The sequence below is a fragment of the Alligator mississippiensis genome, chromosome 6, assembly GCF_030867095.1.
Source record: "Alligator mississippiensis isolate rAllMis1 chromosome 6, rAllMis1, whole genome shotgun sequence".
NCBI lineage: Eukaryota > Metazoa > Chordata > Crocodylia > Alligatoridae > Alligator > Alligator mississippiensis.
In genome coordinates, this window is record NC_081829.1 from 5318799 (window position 1) to 5339219 (window position 20421).

The window sequence follows — 20421 nt, forward strand, 5'->3', positions numbered from 1 at the left end:
TTCCCCTGGATGCGTGTCCAGGGACGCAAGCAGGGGCAGGAGGCCCTATCTGTTCCAACCCCCTGTGTGGTGAGTCAACTTGTGGAGCCCCTACTCCCACCTGCCGCCTCCCCAGAGAGCAGGGAGGGGGCACAAAGCAAGAAACCACTGCAGGGCAGCATGGGGCAGAGGCTGCTCACAGGCTGCAGGGGAGAGGGTACAACGAGGCAGCGATGCCCCTGCAAAGGAAAGGCCCCGACAGGCAGGGAGGGAGCTGTGCAGGGTGCTGCAGGGTGGGGATGGGCAAGCAGGTCCCCCGGTGTGGTACAGACCTTGATGCTGCAGGGACTTGAGCCCCGCCTGGGCCTGGTTGTGAAGCTCTTCCAAGTGCGGTGGGCGGCTGCTGGGGAAGAAGACATTGTCGGGGCCCTCGGCCCTCGTCCGGCACTGCGCACTCAGCCGCTTGTCGTTCTCAGCCTTGGCGGCCCCTGGGAAAAACAGGGAGAGTCAGCCCAGCTGCACCCCCATGCCCAGCACCCCACAGGGAGGGACAGCTCCAGCCTGAGGCCCCACTCAAGGCTCATCTGCACGGCTCCTCTCCCTGCTCCCGCCTGCTTGGGATGGGGAGAGGCCTGGTACCCTTTGGCCACCCAAGCCTCAATGCAACACTGAACCGCTCTCGGCACCAGCACGTGGTCCCACTGCAAGCCGTGGGAATTTCCCTTGGCTGGCTGGCTGCTCGGCTGGGGGGCATCACGGGGCTGGGCAAGGGGGCAGGGAGCGAGGGGCCTGGACAGGAGCCAGCCTGCAACTGGGGACAGCAGAGGTCACAAGGACCTTGTGCAGAGGCAGCAGCTGGTGCACACTCCCCTGTCATGGGGCACTGAGCTCCACACGCTCTACACCCATCCTGCACCTGCCAGCCTGAGATGCCCATGACTCCTGCTGTACGTGGGTGCAACAGAGCAGAGCACAGCCCTGAGCCCTCCTGGCACCCAGCTGCAGCCACCCAATCACGTCGGGCTGCACCATCTCAAGCCCCAGGGGCATGGGGAACACGGCCCGGGGAGAACCAGCGCGTTGCCTGCTTGGAGCCTACAACAGAGTAGGAAATTAAGCCCTCTCCACTCCCCCAGCACTGGGCAAAGGCCCACTGTCCCTCTGGGCTGTGCAGGCCTGAACTCAGCATAGCGGGAGATGGCAGACTGCCTCCTGGTCTGAGAGGCAGACTTGGGAGCAGCCCCTGTGGGCTCCCCCTCCCAGGGGGGCTGCGACGCCCAGAGCCTGAGGCAGGGAGCCCAGAAATCCAGCCCAGGCACCACGTGCTTCTACCCCGTGACCAGAGCCAAAGGGAGGGCAGGGAGCCTGGTCCTGTTACCCAATGCACCGCACCTGCACCAATTGCAGGCAAACCCTGGCCTGGAATCCTGGTCCTGCCCGCAGCTGCGCCAGGGCTCTGCCCCCGTCCCTCCTCTCCACTCCCTTCCTCCCTGCTCCAGGCAGGGGTCGGCTCAGACACCGCCTGGCCTGGGTCAGAGCAGAAAACGTGCACCAGGCTGGCAGGGTGGGGCAGGGACAAGCCTGAACAGGGCTGAGTACGTACATGGGAGGCAGGATTCCCCAGGACCAAGCACGCGTGTGCAAAGAGGGAGGGGAGAAGGATCCTGCCCAACCTGTGCAAACTGTGCATTTAAACACACACGCTGCAAAAAGAATCAGATCAGGAGCAAGGAGAGGCCTCCCTGCCCGACGCCCTCCCCCTGCTCCAGCGTCCCCGACCCGTTCCCGGCAGGCCCATCTCCCATGGGCACGGATCAGGAGGACGCTCGGCAGGACGCAGCCGCTAGCTAGGCGTGTGCAGGGCTCCCACCCGGCCGTATCCATTACACAGGCGCCTTTCACCGGCGGCTCCGCTTGCAGCCCGCGCTGGCCGGGGTGACCCACCCCCTTCCCCCGAGCCACGGGGCCGGCTCGGCTCCATTTGGAAGCAGATCCTGTGCCTTTAAACGTGAATGCACTGAACAAGCGAGAGTTCCCCAGGGCGTATCGCATGACTGATACCAGAACGATCTGTGCACCTTGCACACCACCCAAACGCCGCTTAAAGGGACAGGCCCCACCTGCCAAGGCCAGCAGGCAGTGAGGCCTGGGCGCCAGCCTCCTCCCAGACAGCTGGAGCTGCAGGAGCAGGGGGATGAAGCCAAAGGGAGTGGAGGGCACCCCATGCCATTAAGCCTGTCCCTAATAACAGCACTGCTGTGTCAGAGCAGCCCCGAGCCCAGGTGCCCAAGAGCCCAGCAATAAACAGCAAAGCTCTCCCTGATCACCATGCCACATAGGCCAGTTCAGGCTCCCAGCTCCCCTCCATGCCATGGGGCAGGCTCAGCCTGGAACAAGCTAGCAGCATGGGGCAGGAACACCAGGCACCTTTGGGTGGAATCAAAGCTGTGTGTCATGGGCCCTACAGGGCTGGGGACAGAGGGAGATTTTCCCGGCAGAGGCAGGAGCCTGAGGATGGATGCAGGCTCTGTCCCTGCCGCCTCTGGGGAGGGCTGCAGGGGCTGCGGGGATCAGTGTGGGAGGCCGGACCCCACAGATTGATTACAAGACGACTCTCCCACATCACAGATGGGGAAACCGAGGCTCAGCAGGAAGTGACTTGCTAGCATCACAGTGTGTCCATGCAGGGGAGAGCCCAGTCCCCTGCACTGGCTGCTGCACGCTAAACCTGCTTGGCTTGGAGATGTTGTAGCAGCACAACCACGCCAGCGCAAGAGAACCTGTTCGTGGCAGCCCCGGGGTGGATGCAATGAGCTGGGGTAACATAGCTCCATCCCCTGGCAGCCCTCCCCATATGTTACCCCAGATTGTTCAGCCTCGGACAAGCAGAGCTGCACCCCCACCACAGAGCTCGTCTTGCGTCACACCAAGGCTGTGCCAGGACAGCTACAGCGGCTCAACGCATGTGCAGACAAGGCCCTGGGTATCCCTGCTGGACCCCAGCTGCCATCCCTCCTCCCCACTGACCAGCTGCAAGGAAGAAGCAGGGCCCTAAGGGTGCCGTGAGCAGGCCTCTACCAGCCCCTCCAGTGCCTGGGAGTTGACAGAGGAGGAAAAGAGTTGATGTCAACACCAGCAGCTGGGAGCAATGAGTGATCAGGCTGGGGGGCCTGGCTGGCACCCACACTCAGCACGGATCCCTGCTTCCCAGCCCAGAGCAAACTGTGCCCAAGGTCCCACTCCTTCAGCCTGGCAGCTCCTCCCCGAGCTTTGGGGGCTTCTCTCCAGGCCCAGCTTTCACCCCAGCATGGTTCAAAGGGAGATCCCCATCGCCCTTCATGCTTGCACAGCACATCAGGCCTTCGACCACTCTCCAATCCAACCCCCCCCGGGCACAGAGAGTGCCAGGACTTCACAGCACCCCCAGGGACATGCACTTTAGTCAATAAGCACAATACGAGGACAGCCAGTGGCAGACAGCCATGGCTTGCGCTGTGCCAGAAATCAGGCGGCTGACCCTTATGAGCTGATGTAAGGACACACAGCCAGAGGCAGGACAGGAGTCTGGACTAATTCACAGCCCGTACTCTTCAACCCACTTCTCTCCTAAGCGCACTGAAGCCCTCCAGATGCTGACTCAAGGCTCCTCTGGGCTCTCAGCTCCGTGGCGAATCGATATGGCACAGAGAGGTTTTTAAGTGCTGCTAATGCTGTGGAGGTTTCCTCCCCGCCACCCAGACAACAAGCCAGCGGCTGCAGTCTCCAAGACCAGGCAGCTCCCAGCATCTTGGTCAGGGAATCAGACAGCACTGGCAGGGGCTGGTGACAGCAGGGGAGCGTGGTAAGCACACCGGGGGGCAGGGGGAGGTGGGAGCCTAAAACAAGACAATAAGTCAGGCTCCCTCCTCCCTCCTGGGCATTCACATCCCTCTGATCACACCTCCTGCCAGGCCCTCACAAGCCATGAATTAACCCAGCCACAACACTAGAGGCAGGGGTACCGTAAACCCATTTCCCAGCTGTGGAAACTGAGGCACACCAGGATGTTACCAGCAGCCCAGGAGCACTCTGGAGAGGGGACCTGAGCTACAGAGGCAGCAGCTCTCCTTGCTCACAGCCACCCGTGCTGTTAGGCCACACACCCTCCCCCTGCCTGGTGAAGCCACAGCTGTCCCCACAGGGGTCCCTGGTTTCCCATCGGTCACCACCAAACAGCTGCTCAGCAGCTGGAGGTTCCCACAGACAGCTCTCACCAGCTGCCCCAGCCCCCCGTTCTGTGCTACAGGACCTGTCCAGAGAGGCTCATGGCTCTCAGGTCAGGGGGGAGGCAAGTGGTTCCCCTCCCGGGGGATATCTCCGGCCAGCCCAAGCTCAGCTCAGCTCATCCCCCAGCCCTGCTGCAGTGGAGAGAATAACACTTTGTGGTGGGGAAGGGAGGGGAAGCAGCTGGCAGAGGCTGCAGCACCACTGCAGACGCGGATACCACCCATCTTCCTGGGGTCTGCAGAGCGAGCCACCAGTCCGAGGCTGCAGGCAATGCACACGCCGTGGCTGAGCCCCAGAGCACTGGAGCAGCCCCCACCTGCCCCCAGACCTCCCCCCCGGCATTCGCACCCGGATTAAAAAGCAGGCTGCTGAACGGCTGCAGCGCCCAGCACCGCACAATAGGGAAAGGACACAGGACAATGGAGAGGATTCCGCCCTGCTAAGCCGCATAGAAAGAGAGATTGTCTTCCCTGGTCACCGATCCAACCCCGAGCATCCCAGCCGCGCCGGGCCCAAGCCCACAACCCCCAGGAGACCTGGCTGATGGGAGACGCATGCACGCAGGCTTCATCCAAGATGCCCCCCGCTCCCAAAACAAGACCACAAAGACCCCAGGCTCCCACCCGGCCGCTTGCTGCTGCCATGTCAAGTGAATCTCAGCCTACTCCGCTACCCTGCCTCCGCCAGGCAAGCATCAGCTGTGATTTATTCCATTAACTTCCTAACGAGCGAGGCTAGTGCCAGGGTGACCTTTCCCTGCCCAACCTTGCAAGGCAGCAGTGAGAGCTGGGGTCCTCCGCATGCCAAGCAGCCAGCTCCAGCCATGCCCCCAGCAGCTGGTGGGAGTCCCGATGGCGTGGGGGCCAGGAGCGCTTGGAGATCTCCAGCAACAGAGGTTGTTTAAGGACGCCTGCACTCACCTTTCTTCTTAAAGAGAGCTAGGAGAGAGGGGAGGTTCCTCCCAAGGAAAACCACCATCCCTGCAGTGTGGGGAGCTCCCCTGGAGAGTCCTGCCTGGGGGCCCAGCCGGGCTGCCCTGGAGCACAGAGACCACTGCCTTTATCCAGCTGCCTGCCAGCATTCAGGATCCCGAGCACCTTCTGCTGCCTCTCGCTTTCCCACTCATCTGTGGCTTGGGTCCCGGCAGGAGGATGCACAGACCCAGGCGCGCAGAGCGGCTGCCGGCACCGCGGCAGCTCCCGTGCAGCGAAGAGGGAGAGCAGGGCGGAGGACTGCGAACTCAAGGGCAGAGAGGGAGGCGGAGGCGGGGGTCTCTGCCTCTCCGTGGAGGCCGGGAGGGGAGTGCCTGCCAGCCCCCAGCTGTTTCACCAGAACTGCTCATTCACAGCAAAAGAAAAGCAGCCCCTCCTCTGCCCTCCTCCCTCCCCTCCCACCAGGCCCTGGGGCTGCCCCAGGCACAGCTGCTACATCCAGAGCACCATGGGGCTGGCAGACCGTTCCCAGCTCCACCTTACCCCCACCACACAGCAGCACCATCCAGAGATCGGACTCCTGAGCAGCTGGCCAGAGCCGGGCAGCCCCAAGGGCACGATCCTGCCCTTGCCCCAAGCCAGCCCCTCTCCCTGGGGATCCCTGGAGACCCATCTGCTCTAGGCGCTGGCAGCTGGTAGCAAAATTTGCCACCCTGGTGCCCAGGGCAGCAAGGGTCTTCCCACTGCTAAGAAGCTGGCCTGCCTGCGGGGTCAAAAGCCAAGAGAGCCCTGGGTGGGGAGGGAATCACGGACTGCCCCCCACCCTTACTCCTGCTCCCTTTGGGCCCCAAGGTGATGCCCTGGACAAGCCATTGGCACTGACCTGTGTCTCTTCATGCACATGGCTCTGTGAGGGTCATCCAGGTCTGGGAAACATGGCCTCTGAGGGCAGGCGGGGAGAGGAGAAGACGGAGGGGGGATTTGATCACTCTTTGAATACCAGAAGTGCTGTTACAAAAGAGGAGGGTGATCAGCTGTTCCCTGTGCCTGCCGGGGATGGGACCAGCAGCCACGGCCTTGCATTGCACCGAGACTTGGGTGGGAAAAACAGTCTCTCCCAGAGGATGGTTCGGTACCGGGAGAGGTCACGGAGCCTCCACCCTTGGAAGCACAGCATACAACCGCTGGCTGGGCTGGCCACGCCACAGCTGGCTGGGGTGAGGCACGGCGGCCTTCCCAGGGCACTAAAAGAACTTGCAGCAAACGCTGAGAGGGCAGGTCTGGCTCAAGCCTTGCATCTCATCTTGGGAGGCAGCTCAGGCGCATCTCAGCCTGGTGAAGGAGGGAGCTGAGATGAGAAGGGGAGTGAGGAGCTTGGATGACACAGCAGCCCTGTGGCCGAGCCGAGGCTAAAACCCAGGAGTCCGTGCAGCCCACACAGCCCTCGCCGACGGATGCCCGTGTACCCCACAGATGTGCAAGCCCCCCAGTCTCGGCGCTGCTGGTGCCAAGATCGCTCGGGCCTGAGCCCACATCCTGGGCTGTGCTGCTCCCTCCCATCCCGCCGGGGTAACTGAGCGTCCTGTAGACCAGGGGCAGTGCCCTCCCCTCCCCCTGCTCTGGTGGGGAGCTGAACCTCTCTCGCTCTTGCTGCTGAATATTCATCAGGGCTCTTGGTGAGCAGATTCCCCGGGCAGGGCAGGCCAGCGCCATCTGGCATGCGGCAGGCCTGGGCCTTTGAACAACCCCCAGGAACATTGCAGGGGGTTGCCTGCAGCTGCAGCGCTGGAGACAGAAGGGCCCTCCCTCACACACCCGGCTGCCACCCCAGGCCTGCACAAAGCCCAGGGACAGCGGGCAGCTGGGACCAGACAGCGCTGAAGGGAGGGGGTGGGAGGTAGGGAGCCAAGGGCCCCCCCTGCTCCTTCATGTACAGCCCTGGACCCCACCACGGGACTCCACCCCAGTGCCCGCTCCGAGGCTTGGCTTGTAGAGTCCTGGCATGTGGGCGCTGCATCCCCTGGGGCACGGCCAACCGCAGCCGTCTGTGCAGGGATCGCGGGCAGATGCTCTGGGGGGATTCCTCTGCACTGCCAGATGGGACTGGTGTCTGCCCCCAGGCCAGGAACAAGAGGGGCAGCACACAAGCTGCTCCTGCCCTTGCCCTGAGCTCCACCAGTACACCAACTGGGAGACTGCACCAGCCAGGAGAGCAGACCCCCCACACTCACCGGCTCCTTCATACACAGGACCACCCTGTTTGCAACCTGGACTGCTTCCGAGTCCCAAAGCCCGCTCCAGCCTGTGTGACACCTCCAATGGGACAGGGGTTTCCCAGCTCCTTTGGCTACAGCTGGAAACTCGGTACCCAAGAGGCGCAGGCAGGCAGAGATGGCCCAGCCTGTGGTGAGCATCCCGCCAGCCCTCCCTTAACTCTGGAGCTCGAGGAAGCAGACAGTACTTGCCCCTGAAACACCAACAACCACAAGCACCCCACAGACACCACCTCCTTGCCCCACGGTTCCTCTCATAAGCATCGCTGGAGCTGAGCAGGGTAGCAAGGCTGCCGCACGCCCAGCCTGCTCCCACAGAAGTGCTGCAGCGTGAGAAGGGCTGGCGGCCACTGCACAGACACCTGCCTGGAGGGGGCTGCGGCCAGGGGGCCCAGCTGTTTCCACAGTCCGGGTTGAAAGCAAGATCCTCCAAAATGATGGGAGCAGCACTTTCTTGAAACAGCAGATGTTGAAACAGCTGCAGCCCAGGGTATCGGCACCACACAGCACATGCCACTTTGGGGTGCTGGGGATACGGCCCTGCTGCAGGAGAACAGAACTGCTCTATCCCCAGACCCACCCCGTCTTGAAGCTGAAGCCACTGGAGCCTCCCCACTTTTGCTGGGCTGGGAGCCTGAGCAGAGCACTGGACTGCACCCACTTGAAACTGCAATGGCAGGAGACAGTTACCCATGCTGTAACCTGGGTACAGCCAACACCCTGGCCCTTGTCAGCTTATCCAAGTGGCCCCTCGTGATAGCAGAGGGTCAGAAATATGGGTTTCCTCCTCATCCAAGAGCTGCCAGGACACTCAGAGGACAGGCTGCTATTTAGCTCCCCTCTGACCTGGTGGTCACAAATGCACACACAAGCACATGCACACACCATCTCTGGGCACAGACCTGCCAGCACACTTGATGAACACGCACCACAAGCAAGACTTACAGGAAGGGCTCCTGGGCCAGCCTGCTCCAAAATACCCAGCTGGGCAACCTTAGAGACGGGACCAGGAAGAAGAGCTGAAAGGAAAGCAGGCCGGGGCCTTCCCACTCCAGGCCAGGGAACGCTTTCCTTGAGCCTCTACTTCATGCAAACACCAAGAGCAGAGGATGAGACGGGCTCTGGGGTTCGGCCTGGAAGGTCTCCTACTTTAAATCAGATGCTCATGTGTGGAACGCCTATGTCCTTAAACCAACATGGCTACAACCAACAACCTTACAGCTCAGAGGAAGTCAGCTGAACACTGTGGGGCACAAGGCAAGAGAGTCCCATGTCGAGCCAAGACAGAACCAGATGTTCCCAGCTGTGCACAATGCACCATCCTGGTAACAGCAGAGCGGAAGGGATGGGGGGCTGCAATCAGGACAGGGGGATGTGGCTGAACAGCCAGGCAGAAGGGAGGGTGCCAGCAGAGCTACATGGGAGGAGGATCCCAGATGGGAGCGGTTGCTGGCTGGTCTGGAACAGGAGAGGGAGCTGCCAGCCCTGGCCCTGCCTCAGCCAAGTAGCCCCGGGCTCTATGGCTTCCCCCCAGCCCCAGGCCCCATCTGCCTGTGCTCTGCTCAGCCTGCAAACATCCAGCTCAGTCTCCACAGCAATGCCCCAACTTGTCTTCTGCCTCTGCAAACCATCCAGGAGGCAGGGAACACCCAGCTCCCCGCAGCCCCCTTCCACCACCACTGACTCACAGGAGAGGAATGAAGAGGAGGGGCAGAGCTGGGGGTTGGCCAGAGAGGGAGGGGAGCTGCTGGCGCCTGGGAATGGAGAGGAGAAAGCCCTCCTCTCTGCAGTGCACAGTCCAGGGGGCTCTCAGGGCCTCATACAACACCCGTGTGCCCTCCCCCAGCCCCACACCTCCTTCTCCAGTCCTAGCACAGCCAGACCCAGTGTAGGCTGCGAGGTGCTGAATGCCCCCACCCAAGCAAGCAGGAGCATGTGGGCTTCACCAGCACCCGAGGCGGAGCCTCGCCAAGAGCCCTGCGGGCTGGTGCTCACACACACTCACAGCACGCTGGGGCACGAGCCAGCAAGGGCCAGATGTGCTTGTGTGTGGCCAGGCAATAGGCCCACATGCCCAGTGGGGAGAGCAGCTGCACCCCACCCCTAGAGCCCAGCTCCCTCGCCCTCATGCAGGCTGCCTGCAGCTCAGCCCTGAGGAGGGGCAGAGCTAGCTGAGGTTTGCAAACATTGCTCTGAGCATGGAAAGCCCCAGACAAGTAAGTCCTCCTGTGGACACCACTTGGCGGTCGAGGTCCCAGAGCCCTTCGCAGCCTGTACACATCCACCACCGCCAAAATGCTCCAAGCTCTGCCTGCCAGTGCCAGCTCCCTGACTCCTAGGCATGGCATAGGTGGCAGAGGTGGAGCCAATGCTGTAGAAGGATTAAGGTCCTGGCGCTGTGCCTCCCCCAGAGCCAGCTCCACAACCAGTCGGGTGGCTTGGGTTGTGCCAGCTGCCCAGACAGGATTCTTCCTCTGATGGGGTGGAAGGGCGCTGTTTCTGTATAATGAGCCCCAACGTGTTCACCTTTCACCTGGGCACACTGTCTCTGCCAGGGTGACCTACCTGCCCACGGTGCCACACCTGCCCTGCCCCACAGCAGTGCCAGGGCCTTGCCTGGGAGACCTTTGCTCTTCTGCCTGCCCCGCTTCCCTTCCACGTGCGGCACATGCCTAGCTGTCTGTGGCACACGCAGTGCACACCAGGGCGAGCATCTGCTTGCAGAGGTTGCCACAGCTCTCACTGGGATGCCGACAGAAGGGTGGAGCAGACAGCAGGCCCTCCTCAGCCCTGGGTCCTTGCAAGCCAGTAGTGTGACCCCTAGCCAGGCATGTAGGGCTGGGCTCTGAACAGACAGAGGTGCCTGCTACCTGCTGTAACGTGGGAGCGCAACACCACGCTCCCTTGCCAAATCTGGTCCCAAGGCCTATGCTTTCAGAAACAGCTGCTACTTTGGAGGACCTCAGCTTGAGACACCTACAGCCTTGTGCAGTGGTGCCAAGCACTCTGCTCCCTGCGACTCCACCGGGAAGCGACGGAGCCTATTTTAATGTTCAGCCTCTCCAGAGGGGATAAATGGGGTAAAAGCGTGGAAGGAACCCAGGGTTTGGCTCCAGGTTCTCCAGTGCGAATCGGGATTCGGGTGATAAACAATAGTGTTTTTAAGCACTCTTCTGTTTGATGAAGGAGCTTGTCCAGCATCCAAGGCCTCGTCTGGCAAGTCCCTACGTGAATTTCCATCCTCCTGGCACACAGCAGGGCCATCTGAGGAGTGCAATAATATTGCCAGGGGCTGTGGAGAGGGTACCCCATGCAGTCACACCAACTCTTGGCAACCCCTTCCCCACCCTGCTATTTTCCTGGCACAAAGTCTTTGCTGGGCTGAGTGAGCGAGGCCCAGGAAAACACTCCTCCAAACAGAGTCAGTCCATATGCCCATTCCTAACTGCAACAAGGATCCCACACAGAGGGGAAAATAAAGCTATTGCAAAATGCCAGGTCCCAACCCTGGCACAAGGGGACAAACAGCCTAGCTACTCTGATTCTCTACGTGGATCCCTCTGCACTTATGGAAAGCTACAGACTGGTAGAGCGTAACCAGGCATAGCTGCGGAAGGAGAAGTCTCGATGCAAGTTGGAGCAGCGAATGGAACAGCCCGGCAGCCCATCCAGTCCAGCCGGCTGTCTCCAGCGCCGACTTGTACCAGCTGCCATCAGAGAAGGGAACACACTTTGCTGTCCCATCCTAGTTCATAAGAGGGGAATCCGGCCGGCCCTAGCTGGTGATCCTTCCAGCCCAGCGCTAACCACGAGTACCCCGATCTCAATGCACAGCAATGCCTAGCACCCCTCCTCCTCTGGCTCTGAAAGCCCTTTGCTAATAACGAGGGATTGAGCTGGGCAAATAGGAATGGCTTAGCCCTTGTAACAGCCTTGAGATGTCATTAGAAATTGTTCCCCGATTTACAGAGTGAGACAGAGACAGGCAGGGGCACAAAGATGCTGAACGACCTGCCCAAGGTCACGCAACAGGCTGCAAAGCACAGGTGTCCTACAGCCACTTGCAGGCTCTCACCACGAGGCCTCGCCACCCCGAGTCTCACTCTGCCACGTGTCTGAGCTCTGTGAGTTCATGGCACGCAGCCTGGGACCAGGCAGCAATGAGCACAAACAGCCTCGACCACCCCAAGGCCTCCACATGGGGGAAGTTAAGGGGTTCACACTCCAGCCAGGACCACGGGGCTGCAGAATGGCTATGCCAGGGCCTGGCCTAGGCTGAGGCGATGGCACAGCTGAATTCCAGATCAGTGCCCCAGGGAGGGCAGAGTCCTCTAAGGAACAACCTCTCAGACTTAGGAGCCCCCTTCCATGTTCCTCCAGCCTTGGACTGAAGAGCAGCTGAGTGCATCCGTCCCAGCACTAGTGAAACCCCAGCCCCATTCCAATTTCACTGAATCCCCACCCCTGTGCACTGGGCCCTGTCTGCCCTCCTGAGAAAAGCTGTCTAGCAGGTTTTAAGGTAAATACAGACTCCCCCTGCCCTGGAGCCAGACCCAGGCAGGAAGGACCCAGGCAGAGCTCTGCAGGTAGGGGCTAGGAGGAGGTGGCTTGCTGACCATGATCTTGTTCAAAGCAAGACAGGGTCAGCTCAGGTCAGGGCCCAGACAAACCTGAGGCATCAGGGCAAGTCAGCGAGTTGGCAGGCTGAGTCTGTCCTGCCTCCATGCACCAGCCTAGGGCCACAGGGCACCACGAGGCTGGAGGGACCGGCCAGGCCATTACTCCAGGAGTTTTGGAGATCCCATCCAATTTTTATTCCAGGCGAGTGTTTGCTCAGCCAGCTGGAGGCCTGGCTACATTCCTGTTCCAGGTTCAGTTAGAGGCAGTGGTCTTCACTTCCTGTCCTAAGCTTGCAGGGGGCTGCAGGGCACTGTAAAATCACTGCTGTGCTTCCCCCTGCAGCAGCCGGCTGCTTGTGAAGCCATCTCACACAAACACATACACAAGCACACTCAGTGCTCAAGGGAAATTAATGCACTTCGCTATGCCTGTCATAACTCGGTGACTGGATTCTCTCCTACAGTCCACGTGGGGACGGAGGCTGATTACAGGCAGCATGGCATATGTGCCCGACATGGAGGCAGCACCCTGCAGCTGACCCTTTTGTACAGGCACCCTGCTCTCTCCATCACGTGTGTGCTCCCGCAACCACTTCTCATCATGTGTGTCCTGTGCTGTATAGTCATTAAACATGTCCCCCCAGGTGCTTGGGAAGGGATGGACTTTGCAGAGAGCAAGGTGGGGAGCTGGTTGGGTTGGAAGCACTGATGGAAAGAAGAGATAGGCAGTGCCTGCACCATGTCCTCCAGCCAGGCACCAGTCTGGTGTCCCTCTGCGCTCAGGGCATCAGGGAATGGGCTTGTTTCTGCCCACTCCTCCACAGGGAACCAGCTGGCAGTGGGAATGAGAGCAGAGAAAACAAGTGCTGGGAACCACAGGGTCCACACAACCTTGTGACATGGAGCACCGGACATGCCGAGTGAAACGGTTACATGAAGAGTCCCTGCACCTCCTCTCCCAAAAGGCACACCAAACTGGGTCGGATCTTCTCTTACCAAGTGGTGGCTTGTTCACACGGCTGGCCTAGCGCCTGGAGCTGGCCAGAGAGGATCAAAGGTTTGTGGATAAGTCACTCAAAGTGGGAGACAACAGGAGCCAGTACACACCTGGGTCTCCTTGACCCAGCTCAGAGCTCTGACCTAGGAGACACCACGCACTTTCTTCCAAAGCTGGAGAAGGGTTGGACCCCCCAGCATCGCACCATGCCACTGGGCAGCCAGGCTCCTTGGAAAGGCCAGCCAAAGGGCTGCACTCAGCATCCCCACCATGAAGAGGGGAGGCTGTGAGCCTGGGCTATCGGTTCCACTCACTCCTCCAGATCCCGAGAAGACAGTCCCCACCCCGCCTCCCAGTACAGGTAGCTCCTTGCTACGACGGTTCCTGTGAAATGGCTGCAGAGCTGGGAGGGGGCTGTGCCAGCAGCCCCCAGAGAGAATTCTCCCAGCCAGTCCAAGGGGCAAGGCCAAACCTCAGCCACCCGCAAGGGGCAAGAAATGGTTGAATCTCCATGATCCATCCTCTTCTCCAAGGAGGCCGCTGATGAAGGGGGAAGTTAGTGGCAGGCACGACGGGGGTTTCCATGACTCTCTGCTGGGAACCAGGCTGGTTATGGCCACCGTCTTCTCCAAACACAATGCTCCCAGCTGCTGGCATCCTGCGTGGCTCATGACAGTGTCCCAACGGTGTAGGGGTGGCTCCAACTGGCTTTGGGGGATGACTAGCTGCTGTTGACACATGGCTGTGCTCTGCTTCTGAGGAAACCTCAGGCATAACAGGTGCCAAGAGGGAAGCAAAGTGAACCCTGGACCCTGCGCCAGTGCCTACAGGCTCCCAGATGCCGGCCGGCTTCATTTGCCATCCTGTTCCCACCGGATGGAGTTTGGCCTGGAGCCACGTTCCACTCCCCTGAGTCAGCGAGTGCCTGGCGGGTCCATCCTGATAAGGACAAGATAAAGAGCCGCAGTCTCTGTAGAGTTCAAGGGCGGTGACGGCCCTTCCCAAGGCAGCTCTGTTTAAGGTGCAATACAACCCAGGCTGGGACCCATCTCGGTGCCTAGTGGGCACAGCTCCTACCCAGGTACAGACAGTGAGGGGTAGGAGCAGGGTGTGGGTGTTTCCATGTAGACATATGGGGTTGTACCAGCTTGAAAATGGCCACCAGTGTGGCGCCTGCCTGGGGTGGTGCTAGCTTCCAGGAACACAGTGTCCCACAGCAAACAGGCTGTGCGCATCAGGTGGGGGAGAGCTGGCTCACCTTACAAGGGATGGCGGAAGCAGGGCAGACAAAGCAGCCCCAGGAACAACCCCTAGTGATGGCCCGCGTCCTGTTCCCACAGGGAACGGGGAGAATCCAGAGCTTCTGCATGAGCAGCCTCCCGCAGGGGCTGCCCAACTCTTCTGCTCACCCTTCCCTGCCCTTGGGGGGTGCCTTTCCACCGGGGGGGGGGATCAGAGAGGATGCAGCTGCTCCTGGATGGAGGCACTGGATATGGCTGTAGATGTACATGCCTCAGCTGCTTCCTCCCCAGACAGAGAAACAGGAGCCTGCCTGGGCCTGAGCTGCCCCACACTGAGCATAGGCACAGCTCCCCGGAGAGCGCCGCAGACCTGGGCTGAGCTGCAGGTTGACACAAGAACCAGTAAAGCAGGAGGGGAGAGAGACACCAGAAGGAAACCAGTTTGCAGAAGGAAGGTCCCAAAGCAAGGACCAGCTGCTATACGTCCTGGGGGCTGAATTTGGACCTTCCCTGGCAGAACAAGCAGTGCTCAGCACCAGGCTGCAGCCCCCTCCTGCAGCTACAGATGTGCCACAGAGGGAGCAGAGTCCGGCTGTAGCAGCTGGAGGGTCCAGCTGTGGCAGTTCAGGCACTTTTAGGGGCAAGAGAAGATGGAAATGTTGCCTCCAGCCCTGAACACACTCCGCTCCCAAAGGAATAGGACGAGCCTGACCCAAAGATGCTGAAGATGGGCATGGCAGATGCAGGGCAGGTGGGGCAGCGAGGTAGATATTTAATCTCAAAGGGAAGAGCTCTTCTGACTGCTTTGGCTACTGGTTCAGCTAGCAGCGATCACTGGTCAGTCTAGGAACTGAAGCCCTAATCCATCCCCTGCCCCCAGATGAAGGCGGGGGAACTCCCTGACTCAGCATGGCCTGAGAAGGTAACACCCTAAGGAGAGGGGAGTCACCCTCTGCTCTCCTGGGACCCCCCAAACCAGCTGAATCCCAGCCCTAGAGGCTGCTTGGCCCCTGCAGCAGCTCGGCCTGCTCCCGGGCTTCCCCGCGCTGCTCCCAAGCGCACCCTGCCCCCCGCCTATTGATCCCTGCCGTGCGCTCAGCAAAATGCTGAAGCAACACAATGCAAATTCTTTCGCTTTGTGGCCTCTGATCGGTTGCCATGGAGCCGCGGGCAGAGAACAAACAGAACTCGCTCCATGTGTTCTCGGCACCTACTGTCCGATGCCCTTCCCTCTCCCGCTTCCTCCCTCCCTCCCCTGCTCCTGCCATGCCCCCTATGCCACATCACCCGGGCCTTGTGGCCCGAGGAAGGGACTGGGGCTCTGTGATCCTCACCCTGCCAACCCCATCCCACCCATCCCTGCAGCATCAAGGCACCAGAAGAGGAGCAGGCTGCCCCCCGTGCACTGCTGCGGACACGGGAGAATCCAGCGGGAGTGTGTGGGACTTTCCCAGCTGCCGTGTCCCCACGTCTCTCGCTAGCCCCATATTCTGTGCCCAGGGACCTGGCATCTGGAACCAGGTGTTGGATCCCCCCCCCCCCCCCGACACGCACCAGGAGAGGGGGCCAAGGTTGGTGGTGGATGGGTGGAGCGCCCCCTTTCACACTTCCAGCTCAAAGCCCCTCCAGCAACAGGGGTCACAGGTCTGGGAGGCCCCCCCAGGCCTCTGTTGTTGCAGGCACCACATCCCACAGTGACCTGATGTGGCTCCACCTTAAAGATTAGCCAAGCCCTCTGCTCCCCATGGCTCCGGCTGGAACCTCCCTGCCCAAGGGCTCCAAATCTGCTTCTTATTCCCAACCTAAATTTATTCATGGCCGGTTGGGCCCATTTGTTCTTGTGCCAAGGCTGCTCTTCAGCTCCAATCGCTCTCCCCCCACTCCCAGGTGTTTACTGCCCTAATGCATTTGCAGAGAACAATCCCATCCCTGCCCAGCCCTTGCAGAGAGCAAGCGTCACTGATCTGAGACCCAAGAGGAGCAGAAACGCCTCCAAATTCATCACACAGTGCTGTCAGGTGCTGAGCCCTCTCCTCCTCCTAGCACCAGTAACCCCCCACCAGTGAACCCATTCGATCTCCTGCCTCATTCTTCGGAAATAACTCCAACCAAGCTGCCCTGCAACTCAGTGCTTCAGTCTGCAGCCCAACACCCCCATTGCTAGAGGGCCTGAGGGACTCTGTGCAGCTTTTCCCTAGCATGCAGAGCTGTGCGGACACAATTTGCAAGGGAAATGGCCCAAACCTAAACCAAAGAGGGAAATTACAACCTCTCCACCAGGAGAACCATGTCCATGGGGCAAGGGGAGATGCACATGCCACACCAACACACCCTGCAGCCCAGCCCTCACACCCTGGGGGACAGGCACAAGGGAGAAGCAGGGAAAGCCCCTACCAGGGGGGGCAAAGCTGGTGCACACAAGGAGAAGCTGCACTTCAGCTTGCTTCTGGTCTCTCTGCATAAAGGTGGCAGCCCCCCGACTAGCCCCCTTTCCCAGGTAACTCACCCTGCTTGAGGTGTTACTGCTGGACCCAGCCCCGCACGGTCTGGAAGAGAAACACGGGGCAAAGGCTACAGGACCACCTGCGGCTGGAAACACTGGTCTGGATGACCACAGGGCCCTTCTGCCAGCCTTTCCCAGGGCATGACCCTGCATTACAAGACAGAGTGGTTTTGGATGCCACTCACCAGCCAAAAAGAGAGGGAGGGTGATGTACAGGCCACAGGACAGAGGATGAGGCTCAGCATCACGAACCAGAAATTCCTGGGTTCCCATCCTGGCTCCAACACTGACTCCCTGAGTGACCCCGGGCAACTCACTTGACTGCTGCATGCCTCAGTTTCCCCACCTGCAAAATGGGGAAGGCAGCACCCATCTGCCTCCCAGGAGAGCTCATGAGGGATGGTGAGGCTGTATTCAAGGTAAGCTAAGCACAGTGCTTTCCCCAGCCTGCCTCCCCTTTCACCTGCAGCTTCAAGGTCAAGTGGCAAAGGGAACTGATATCTGGGCTGAGGCCTTCTCTTTGCAGGAGTGCAGGTTCACAGGGAGGGATTTCCAAGCAGACTCCTCAGGCTTTGGTTGCCTTGGTTCATATCCATTTAACTCCAACACATCATGAATCGTTCAGATAAACAACATCTTTGCTACAGGCCCAGCAGCTGCAGCCCCCCAAATGAGGAGCTCAGGCTCCTGCCCCCACTGCCCCGGATAAACCGGACTTGGCATCCCAAAGAAACACACCTCCTCTCCTCCAAAAAACCCCTCGTTAAGAAACCAGCCACCTGCAGTGCCCCTGCAAAACAACCCCCTCCTTTGCAAACCCTGAGCAGGTCACCTTTGAGCTGCACCTTGCGGGGAGTTTTGCTTTGCTTTGTCACTCCCTGAGCCCATGCCAAAGGCTTTGAATCCTGTCCCAGGGCCTGTTTACCTTGTGGCCAGTTTGGCTCACCTGTCCCAGTCGCACCCATGACACCTGCCAACAGTCCAGGCAGCAAGAAATGCAGGAGAGAAGGGGGATGAAATGGGGGTGTCAGAGTGTGTGCGACCCTGCCATGGGCTGCCAGTGGGAGCCTCCTTCAGGGCATGTCTCCTAAACCCTGGGCTGTGAGCAAGGCACTGGTAACACACACACAGCTACGTGAGCACTGGGAGCCAGCGCCTGCTGCAGACGTGTTCGCGTGCGTGGGAGAAGCAGGTTCTGAACCCTTCCCCACTCCCCCGGGGCCTGGCAGGAGAGAGGATCCAACCTGGGGCTTCCCAGGCAGGGCTGTGCACAGGCCCTCAGAGGAAAGCAGAGGAATGATAGGCAGACAAGAGCCTTCAGCTCCCACCTGCTGCAGCCTGTTCTCTGGCTTTCACCAGGCCAGTCTGAATGCCCCGAGTGCTGGGACTCCCACGTTTCCATTTGGAGACACTGCTGAAAAACCCTGAAACCCCCTGTGCCCCGACGCTCAGGGGAGTTATGAGCAAGAAAGTGCCAATCCTAGTGCCTGGACAGGGACGAAACTACTCAAAAGAACATACTTCCTTAGATTTTCAACCCAGCCCAGCCGGTGACTGGTGAGGGGTCTCACGGGATGACAGGTGTCCCCTGCTCCACACACACTATGATCCCAGAGTGGGGGTGGCAGGACCCAGCCCATGCAGCTCTCCTGTCCTGCCTCTGCCATGTTTCTTACATTTGAACCTGCAGCCCCAGAGCAGCGAAAGCCCTGCAGCCAGGAGACAAAAACCGGGCATTGTTCAGAGCTGAGCTTTCTGCTGTATCTCCCAGCCTCCTGCAGCAGAGGTGCCTTCTCAGAATGGCACGAGGGACGAAGCACAGATCAAAGGACAGCCCACACCTTGCCAACCCACACCTGCTGTGGGCTGGGCAGACACATGCCAGGAGCAGTCATGGGATCTAGTACTGGGCTTAACTAAAGAAGAGGGAAACTCCATACGATCCCATCAGGCACACGGACAGCCCAACTCCCCTCCAAGACATCCAGGCACTGCAAATGGCCATCAGACTTCACAGCAACCCTTGGGTATTGACAAAAGGGAAACTGAGGCACAGAGAGAGAAAAGGCAGTGGCTTGCAGCTAGAAAGTGAGTCAGTGGTGAGAAAGACAAGAATGGAGGAGTCCTGATAAGAACAGGGTCATATGCTCAAACCACAGACCCACCAAGTAGCTGAGAAGAGAAAAACACACAGGGAACAAATTCACTGGCGGGCAACTGCACTGACAGTGCTGGAAAGCCCGCGGGTCAGCACCCAGGAGGGAGCACAATGAGCAGGTCACCAGCCCCAGAGCAGATTAGGATCTTTGTTAGCCCCAGCACTCCCAGCTCGGCCAGACTGCAACGCTCCCGGAACAACCAGCTCCTTCCAGCTTCGGGCCGGGGAAGAAAAAAGGCTTGGACAAAAATGCAGCCCCAAGTCCATCGGCCCAGGTACAGCCCTCCCAGACACCTGGCCCCAGGGCCAAGCACAGGGGCAGCAAACTTTCTGGCAAGGCGCAGGGGGCTTTTTCACGGCTGCAGAACACGGCGGCCTCGTCTCTGCGCCATGCCGACACCGCCAGCTCAGGAGCCCCCTCCCCACCCCATCATGCCCCTACCTGTCTTCAGCTTCCCAGAGCGGCCGAAGTGCCAGAAAGACCTGGCCTTGGCGACAGGGGGGTTCCTCTTGTGGTAAGTGTTGCCCATGGTCCCGGTGGGCACAAGAAGCACGTGCCCTCCCCCTGTCCCGGGAGGAGGCGGCACAAGGCGCTACATGACTGAGCCGCACAGGCTTCCCTGGGCCCACTGCCAGCTGTGGAGAGCGGGTGGCTCAGCTCCGGTGTCCCATCCCTCCAGCTGCAGCCCAGCCTGCAGCCTTCCCCACGCTGCGCTCTGCCCGAGCCCAGAGCCAATCGCAGCCGGTAGAGAGGAGGGGCCTGCAGGATCACTTGTCCGCTCTCTGCCCTCCCTACCTCCGTCCTATGACTGCCTGCTGCCTCCTGCCTCTCTCTCTCCCCGCCACCCCTTCGCATCAGGGTGGCTGCCAACCTTCACGGCTCTCCCAGCAAAGTGGGTGACAGCCAGGGCTGGCTTCAGGCTCTTCAGTGCATTGTTCTTCATGCACTATGATAATAAATACAGCCTGCCCCATCCCCACCTCCATCAGGGGTCACCGGTGCCAAAACCCAGGTGTGGGGATGACCCCCATATCCCACAGGAGGCAACAGCAGGACCAGGGGGTGGCAGTAACAGAGGGGCCCTCAGAGTCTCGAATACAGACCCAGCTAGGATAGCTCGCATGCAATCATTCACCCTCCTCCTGTGAAATCACAGCAATGCAGCTGGACGCGGGATGTGGCACCCGCTCAAGTTCATCCAGTGCAAGTTTGCACAGGTTGTTTTACAGAGCTCTCAGCCTGGCCCGCATCAGCCTGCAGGGCAGGGTAAACTGAGACGGACCAAGAGGCAAGTGATACCAGTCTGTCCTCACACAAAGCGGCACTAGTTTACCTGAACTGAATTAAACCGCCAGCACTGGTGAGCGCACAGCGCCCGAGACAGCGAGCTCTGGGAGGCAGGCAGCCCCGTGGAGGCTTGCTCTGCCTGATTGCAGCTTTCTCTTCCTATTC

The 20421-nt window shown here is 60.1% G+C and overlaps 1 protein-coding gene across 4 annotated transcripts in view; it reads right to left on the bottom strand.

Annotated features, from left to right (window-relative positions):
- NHSL3 (NHS like 3) overlaps nt 1-20421 on the bottom strand; it is a 50876-nt gene that overhangs the window by 9374 nt on the left and 21081 nt on the right. For 2 of the 4 annotated variants that reach the window (XM_019498841.2, XM_019498840.2), the window contains exon 2: nt 312-467. In XM_019498841.2, the coding sequence (XP_019354386.2) occupies nt 312-467 (156 nt within the window). Of the gene's footprint in view, nt 1-311; nt 468-5165; nt 5408-19410; nt 19677-20421 lie in introns of those variants that run through there. The other 2 variants (XM_014611134.3, XM_014611135.3) reach the window with 2 other exon arrangements.